Below are 9,205 nucleotides of genomic sequence, written 5' to 3' on the forward strand. Positions count from 1 at the left end.
ACAAAAAATAACTTTGCCATACATTTTAAAATCATTAATATTACTTTTATTTTACTTCGGAGTATTACTCATTTCGCGTCATCGTGCCGATTCACTCGGAAACTGCGGTTGAAGCGAAATCCAGTGAAACTTTTAATAAACATTTTTCATCAGTACAGATAAGCTTTACACAAAAAATAAGGAATCGTGCGAACGCGAAAAAAACAAATTCATTCATTGGAAGACGAAAATGTATAATAAACATAAAGGATATTATAATATTTTTTTTACCATGATTTACCAAACTTGATATCACAAGTAAATTATCAAATTATTCTAACTTATAATAAGGGATACGAAGTTATCTAGAGTCCTTTTATAAAGTTTTTTTTACTTTTTATAATAACATCTTCGGTTTTTTATTTCGTTATCAACAGTGTTTTTCTTTTAAAACTCTCCTTAACAATTTCCCCGAGGGATTTTTTGGCAAACTGTCTACGAAAGTAACGTCTTTCAGTCTTTTGAATTCTGCAACTCTTTCTGTCACAAACGTTTCTATATCTTTAGGAACTGCCTTCAGTCCTTCTTTTAGAACAACAAATGCTTTAGGGCGCTCTCCAGTCTTGGGATCTGGAATACCTACGACTCCAGCATCAAGAACAGCTGGATGTTCTTTGATGACACTCTCTAGTTCTGCTGGAGGGACTTGGTAACCTTTTACCTGAAAATCAAATAAATTCAACTGCTTATTATCACACTTTATCAATAATTTATCATTCTTAAGGTAGACTTATGTTTAATTTTAGCCCTGCATTTTGGGCTGCTTACCTTAATGAGTTCTTTCAGTCTATCAGCTATGGTAAGAGATCCGTCTTCGTCAATTGAAGCTAAATCACCAGATTTGAACCAGCCATCTTTAGTAATGCAGTTATTGGTTGCTTCAACATTATTTCTGTATCCTTTCATTATTTGGGGTCCCCTTATAAGTAATTCGCCGACCTAAAATTATAAAAATATTTATTTCATCGATTCAACTAAAATGGCATTAAGTTTATTATGACTCCAAACAAACTTCACCTGGTTTGGTCCTAAATTTTCAGATTCTCCACCAATTATTTTCAATTCGGTATTGGAAATAGGAAATCCAGCTGTTGTATATTTTTGATAGTCTTGCGTGAATGTGGTAACTAATGGAGAGGTTTCTGTTAAACCATAGACTTGGAGGAACTTCAAGTCGTGCTGAAAACAAAAGGTATCGTTTATAATGCTTGTTAGAATAAATATTGGATTGTTGTTGTGTCCTCGTTGTGGATAAAAAAAAATCCTTGGACATTTTACACTGCGCCGCTAGCCCCAAACTAAGCAAAGCTTGTACTATGGATACTAGACAACGGATATAAACATACTTAAATACTTTTTTTTTTTGTAAATACATACTTAATATACATAGAAAACACCCAGACCCGTCACAGAAATTAAAATTAATCATTTCAATTCCTGTAGAATAAGTCAAGTGTATTCGTATTAATAGGGAAAATTAAAAAAAAATCGTGTACCTTTACTTTTTCCAAGACTTTATCTATATCGGATTTTGGTAACGGAGCAGCTCCACATACGATTCTATTTACTGATTCCAGATGTTTAGAAGTGACTCCGGGAAAAGATGCTAGGAATAAAACTGCAACCAACATAATGTATTTAGAAAAAACAATTAACCACAACGAGGAAGCTCTTGGCCTGTATCTCAGCTGATGGCAAATAATGATCAGGCCGAAGGTGATTAGTTGGATTAGAGAATTCAAGAGATGTTATAAAATTATTTACTTACCTAAAGGAGGGGCAGTGTACAATAAACTTGTTCTATGGTCATCAAAAGTTTTTAAAAAACTTGTAGGTTCAAATTTTGGAAGTGTCACAACTTTCCCACCCACTGATAGTTTGTGCAGCATTATAATAACTAAGCCGTAAATATGGTAGAATGGTAGAACTGCTACGACTGACTCTTGGTGTGAACCTGAAATAATTTGAAAATGTATGAAATACCCACTTTTGAAATATTTATCGACACATATTCTAATTGAATAAAAATTGAAGTTAAAAAAATTTAACCACACAATATTATGCCAATTAATATCAACGTGAGCCTATAAGCACCGCCTAATATAGTTTTTATTTAGCCAAAAGCGGGAGCAAGGAAGGAAGTTTAAAATAAAAACTTTTCTTCATTATACTTACTCGTTGTATCATCATAATGCCTAATTTCCTTCATATCTTGCTGAATACAGTTGGAAACGATATTCTTGGTGGTAAGTTCTACGCCTTTAGGCAGACCTGTAGTGCCACTGGAATACGGTAACAGTATCACATCTTCAAAACTTTTGCTCACTTGCTTAAGAACTTCTTTATTTACACTGTCATCGTTGACCAATTCTTCGAAAGATACTGTTTCAAATGGAAGATTGTTTTTGGCGTTGCATGTGATTATTGGAATTGTTTTTTTGGCTAGTTTCAAGGCTTCTTTCAATATTGGAACTGATTCTGGTACACCGATCAGGATTTTAGGATTCGATAGGATCAGCTGTCTGTGGACTTCATCTGTAAATAAGGTAAGTGACTGTTAAGTAATTGTTATTTACGTTGTAAGATCTTTATTAACTAACACTTTTATGGGCCATGCCCATGGAAAAAATAGGAACAACTTCGTTAAAAGATTATTCAATGTGTCTCTACTAGAAATCGATTCCAGAACTTCTAGATCAAGTTACAATCATTATCCACTAAACCAAAGAAGCATCTAAATTCATAAATGCATACTTACGAGCAGTATAAATTGGATTAATAGTAGTAACTTCGGCACCAGCTTCCAAAGCCCCAATGACAGCTGGAGCGTACTCTGGGGCATTGGCCATCATAATGCAGACCACATCACCATCGGTCAAGTGGAAGTTGGTCCGAAGGTGCGCTGCGAAGTTCCTCGAATATTTATAGAGTTGGTGGTAAGTTATTGACCGGTTTGTTATACCACATACCTTGAATAAAGAATAAAGTGTTGGTGTTGATTGTACGCTATCAGCGTCAAATAGTTCGAGACACCCAAAGTGGCCAAAAGGTTGACAACTCAACTTTATTCCAATTGTAACAAAGACGTCTTGCGAACTTTTCGGCTACTTTGGGTGTCACAAACTATTTGACGCTAACTGTACGAGTATGTGAGTGCTCATAACCAATAGGATTTTCTTTCATTTTAGTCAGAATCTATTGAATAGACGATGGAATATAAAGAATACTCTTGCTGCGAATTCAATGAAATATCGAAATCGTGCCCTATGGTAAGTAGAGCGTAAAGTATTCGGAATTATACTGAACTTCTTCTGTATGTCTGGTTAACTGTTTTAAAATTACGTCATAATAGGCTACGTCCTACACTGATAGATTGTAAAACTTGTGCGAAATAAGTCATAATACCTAGGTACCTAATTGTTATTACATTACATTACATCAAGATCAGGATTCTAGCACGGATATTGTTTAAAAACATAAAACGATTATAAGCTTTTAATGACATAATATTTTGCTTTCGCACGATGATCGCTCATTCATTCGTTAAACACTGAATTTAATTACACTTTTGTCAAAAGAGTTAAGTTTAGCCACGACAAATAATAATTATTAATATTCGTCTTTTTGGTTAAACTAAATACCACTAACTGTACACCAAAACCAAAGGTACACACCATCGCAGTTTTATCGGGCCATCTCTCCAAATTCTCCCAAATATGTTCTGGCAAACTCCGTCTCGGTATTTCAACATCTTTGAACGGAGATCTGACGATATTTTCTTGCGTCCAAACGCTGTGTTTCACTGTAACGTTCGCTGAATAACTCTTACACGCTAGAAGGTTTCTGACGTTTCTACTTATCACTTTTGAAGCCGCCATTTTCAGCTGAAACGAAAACATTTGTGAAATATCCCGGCGTAAAGTAGAACAGGATTTTATTTTGAGCTTATTTTAACGAGGAAATAATTGTGCTTACACAAATTAATAATTGATTAAGGCTTTGATAATAAAGACCAAACTGTTGTATTAGATAGACTGGTAAAACATCATATTTTATTATAAACACAATCTTTTAATTTACTTTTAAAACTAATTAAATGCACGTGTATTCGCCACAGTATCGTATGTTTTAAAATTTCAATAAACTCCTTTTTAACAAATGGCAGGATGTGTTTTATTTTGATCTAAATTTTGCTTGTTTTATCTACTGATATCTACTGGTACATAAATCTGTTGGTACATACGAAAGATTAACTTATAATTTATCCATTTTTGAGGCAATTGGTACTTTGACAGGGTCACAATCACAACAATCACCAATCAGTTTTTGTAAAGTCATTATTACCAGTATTATGTAAGATGATTAATACTTGAATTGACTTGAGATAAGTACGAAATAATTTGTTGACATTCATGGACTATACTCGAATAAGACAACTACGAAATGATTGTTGACATTGGTTGTCCATTGTTAACATTCGTTAACTAATGGTTAACTAGTAGTTACTGGTATGATAATAGACACTAATGACAATGAGTTATCTGTTATCTAGGAATGTTTTCCTTCTTTCTTGTGGCTAAATGATAATGAAAGATTAACAAGCAAATAACTTTTTTATAGTTAGCTAAAATATTTTTTTAACCTTTGAAGAGATCCATTATAATTCTCAATTTCTAAAACTTGAAAAATATTGCTTAAAGTATTAATCAAGGAAAGGACATTGTCAGAAACCGCCTTAGATTCCTGGGCACAGCAGTAAAGTATCAAAATTAATCTCTTACTTTTTGAATAGGTACTTAAATATTAATTAGATTGTAACGGACACTTGAGGATTAAAAAATGAAATAATAAAAGTATTTTATATGTATTCCATAATACTATGACGACATCCGGACATTTTAGGGCGTGGCCTGCTCCATATCCTATGAAGTTCCATAATTTGTGTCGATAAAATCTATGTAAAATCGGCACAAGGCAATGCCGTACTTCATTGTTAGGAATCCATGTAATAGTGATGTTGACTGCGGTCATCATAGACAATAAGATACCGATCTTGTAAATAAAATAAATCGTCTAAATTGCTACAGTATGACTAGATTTTAATTAAAAGTTAAAAATATATTGCACGATACTACAAGAAGCTATCTAATGTGTCCAACTGGTCGAAGGTCATGAATAAAATAAAAAGAATTGTGATCATAACACTGATATAGACAATGACAACAATATGGGATCATCTTTAATAGACCAAATCTCCGAAAGCATGGCAACACTGGAGAAATTTCTTCACCCAAGCGACACCTCTTGACAAGACACACAAACGCCTCATACAACTCGTCTTTCCCAAATGTTGCCAACTACTCGAAAAATGTCACCTTTCAGTTTTAATTTCACTTTACAAAATTCGACAACCGTCATTCAGGACTGATTTTTCGCAGGCAACCCTATACCACCGTGTTCATAATGAAATAATCTTTATTTTCATTTATATTTGATTAAATTATCAGACCGATGCAAAATGCTCTATCAATTTACCTGTTTATACCTGGCAACCCGAGAGTTATGACTGGAAAAGAATAGGCAACCTAACGTTTGCATATTCTATGGGCTTCATACTTTCGATTGGTATGGAGTTTGTTTAATAATCAAACCGATGAAATATTTAAAAATAAAACTTTTTTTAATGATTAATTAATCATATCCTGGACTGAAATTTATTAGGCAACCCTTAAGCAATATAATTATTGACATGTTAAATTGAATATAAAATATGTTTCATCAAATAAGCATCTCGGTGAAGGTCGTTGTATAGCGGGATCTTATACTATACCTTTATAATGTATCGACTATCGATAGAACCAAAATGATATCCTCTCAGCTTGGAAAGGGAAAACCCAGGATTGGGGGAGCGCTCAAGGCAATTTTTAGAACATTTCATAGGTGGTAGTAAATAATATTTATTTTATTATTAAAATTGAATATTTTGATATTGATAAAATGGAATATATCTTTCGATTCAAATACCGAATATTTTTCAATCGATAATAATTATCGAGAATTGTTAATAATATTCAATTAAAAGTTGTTCAATCCCTAGTCATGCATAGACTAAGGCCCGGTTTTTTGATTCGTAGTTAAAATAACCAATGGTCAAATTTGACAGAAGTCAAATGACAAGTGGTTAAATATCAGGAAAAAATGTTTTTCGAACAATGGTTACTTGACTTTTAGTACAATTTTTAACTATTTGTTTACATTTTGTTAATATTTAACCATTAGTAGCAAAATTTAACAATTAGTTATTTTAACTAAGAATCAAAAAACTGGGCCTAAGACGGTAACCATGGAGATAGTTTGGTAAGTCACGTGTTAAATGTCAAGAGTGGAAAGTAAACATAGGATTCATGTTATTTATTTAAATAAATCTATATATATAAAAGAAAGTCGTGTTAGTTACTTCGCTTATAACTCAAGAACGGCTGAACCGATTTAGCTGAAAATTGTCAGGGAGGTAGTTTAGAGCCAGGAGAAGGACATAGGATACTTTTTATCCCGTTCGAAGTTAAAAAAAAGTCTGCTTATTTATTGCCATTAAGGCGGAACAAAGTTCGCCGGGTCAGCTAGTAAATAAATAAATAAAAGTTTATTTAACAACTTTAACATTTTTTACATTGCTTACATTGCATTTACGTGCAAAATGTAAGTAAGTAAATCATAAAAGTGGAACGCCGAGCTATTTCCAAAACCCGTCCAATATTATAATACAATTTGGCTGCGACAACTACAAATACTACAATACAGAACATCTCCCAAATCGATGTGCATAAAATAATATAATACAATACTAGTAAGTAAGAGGTTATGATAACAATATTGCTATCAATAAGTTTATAGAATTGGTCCGCCAGGACTATTATTTATTTATTTATTTATTATTTCGGCACTGTTGATCTAACGGCGAACAATGTATGGAGAACGAACATTGTCCTTTACTAACGTCCGTATTCACAAACATTACTATGAGGTCTCACAATGCGCGTGGACGCACAGGATGACACATGAACCAATCACAGAGCGCTATTCAACGCTGTGCGTTAGATTTGCTGCTTCACTTAAGCAAGTATCGTTTGTGAATACGAGCTTGAATCAACCAAATAATACTAACTAGATGTTAATTCTTACACACACAGCTTATGACCCCAGTTTGTGGAGGAACACTAAAATGTGGTCGCGATCCTCAGTGAGGGGCCGAGGAAGAAGAAGATGTTAATTAAAAATTTATTTTTGCCGCCTAAGAACTAAAAAAAACACTGTTTTCGTAACTGTTTCGAACACACTACGTAGCTACACTCACATTAGGACTGGGCAAAGTACACTCAACAATATTTTTGTAGATAAGACATTTCGACATTATCTCTTACTGATAAGATTTATCATATTATCATGCCGTAACATTAAAATTGAGTAATATTAAAGTTCAATCCTTATTGAAAAATTTTTGTTTGTAATAATTTTCTTATCTAATTTTAATAAATACTATCTTCACGATTATTATGTGATAAAAGTTGTTATAGATAAAAATATATAGAATCGTCTATACCTACTAATGTAAATATTATATTAATACATATTATACCTTTAGATAAATAAATAAGTATTTATGATCACTCACCAAAATTATTGTCAATACACCACTAAGAGCATATAAACTAGAAAAATCACTATCCTCCTCCTCTTTGAGACCTTAGTTATTTTTTATTATTTATTCACTATATTAACACACAGAGAAAACACCACAGAAGTCTCAGAATCAAACTCAAAAATGCACTTTTGTCAACAAAATCCCCCTCTGCCTGTGCTTTATGTTTATAAAGCTACGGCCTAACATACACTGACAGAGTTTAACAACTGGTAGAACCAGTTCACAGATTACATTATAAGCGTCTCGATTCTGGTACCGCTCGATAATCAGCTTGACAGAAAGCTGTAGTGCAAGAAACGTTTAGTAAATGTTGACTTGGGAACCATTAAAATAAATAAAAAAATATTTTCTTTCTCTATCATGGCTAAATTTGTAAAGGTGAATCAATTTTGTTGACTTACTTTTGATTCGGATTGCAGCCTTGTAACATCGTCGATCATCGCTCTCTATCATAATTATGTTTTGTGGCATAAATATTCCGACCATAAATATGATTTAATCAACAATCATGTATTTTACTTTGAATGTGCTTTGAATGATGGCTCTTAATAATTTTGACAAACAACAAATTACAAAAACAAACACCCTCGAAATATTTTATTTTATCGAGCGATGCAGTAATAAGACTACTATTATCATTAACAATGGTTGGGTGGCATTGAAAAGCAGTTAAAGAGTGTATTCATGTTCACTTTAGGCAGGTAGCTGACCTTATCTTCTAACCATAACCTTATTTATCTATATTTAGCATTAAAAAACCCATAATAATCAGAGATGATGTTTTTTATTTTACCGAAGAGGAAATAATATTATGGTAAATCATGATAGTAGGAGAATATACCTAAGGTGAATTTTGACCTTGATAGAAGTAGAGAGAGACTATAATAATATTATTAGTTTTATTCTTCTTCTTCTTCTTCTTTTCAGCCAAATGACGTCCACTGCTGGACAAAGGCCTCCCCCAAGGTTTTCCACAATGAACGGTCCTGCGCTGCCCGCATCCAGGCTCTTCCCGCGACCTTTACCAGATCGTCGGTCCACCTAGTAGGAGGCCTGCCCACGCTACGTCTTTCCAGCCCGTGGTCGCCACTCGAGAACTTTCCTGCCCCAACGGCCATCGTCTCTACGAGCTATGTGCCCCGCCCACTCGGATGGGCAGCGTTCGGGAAGCTTCGCCATTATACTCACGTCCGAAATACCGCAGTGTCTTAAGTCGAAAGTATTTGACCAATGCGTGTTGCCAGTGATGGTATACGGATCTGAGACGTGGTCGCTTACTATGGGCCTCATAAGAAGGCTCAAGGTCACTCAAAGGGCGATGGAGCGGGCTATGCTCGGAGTTTCCCTGCGTGATCGAATCAGAAATGAGGAGATCCGCAGGAGAACCAAAGTAACCGACATAGCTCGCAGAATTGCTAAAATTAGTTTTATTATCACACATTTATTTATCCTAAACTTTACAGA

The 9,205-nt window shown here is 33.9% G+C and overlaps 1 protein-coding gene across 6 annotated transcripts; it reads right to left on the bottom strand.

The window, feature by feature from the left end:
* Window positions 1-212: 212 nt before the first annotated feature.
* Window positions 213-8,976, bottom strand: LOC114357559 (4-coumarate--CoA ligase 1-like). 6 transcript variants are annotated; one of them, XM_028311244.1, is made up of 9 exons: window positions 8,930-8,976; window positions 3,714-3,923; window positions 2,798-3,008; window positions 2,215-2,574; window positions 1,808-1,993; window positions 1,536-1,657; window positions 1,057-1,218; window positions 808-978; window positions 213-700 (listed from the first exon to the last, which is right to left on the bottom strand). In XM_028311244.1, exons 2-9 carry the CDS (start codon window positions 3,915-3,917, stop codon window positions 410-412), a joined length of 1,707 nt encoding a protein of 568 aa, XP_028167045.1. In that variant the 5' UTR covers window positions 3,918-3,923; window positions 8,930-8,976; the 3' UTR covers window positions 213-409. The 6 variants fall into 6 exon arrangements, with proteins under 6 accessions (XP_028167045.1, XP_028167042.1, XP_028167041.1 ...); XM_028311241.1 differs by lacking the exon at window positions 8,930-8,976 and adding an exon at window positions 7,712-7,933; XM_028311240.1 differs by lacking the exon at window positions 8,930-8,976 and adding an exon at window positions 7,205-7,401.
* Window positions 8,977-9,205: the final 229 nt, after the last annotated feature.

This window comes from Ostrinia furnacalis, unplaced genomic scaffold (assembly GCF_004193835.3).
Source record: "Ostrinia furnacalis isolate ACB-3 unplaced genomic scaffold, ASM419383v2 OfSCF3250, whole genome shotgun sequence".
NCBI classification, from domain to species: Eukaryota; Metazoa; Arthropoda; class Insecta; order Lepidoptera; family Crambidae; genus Ostrinia; species Ostrinia furnacalis.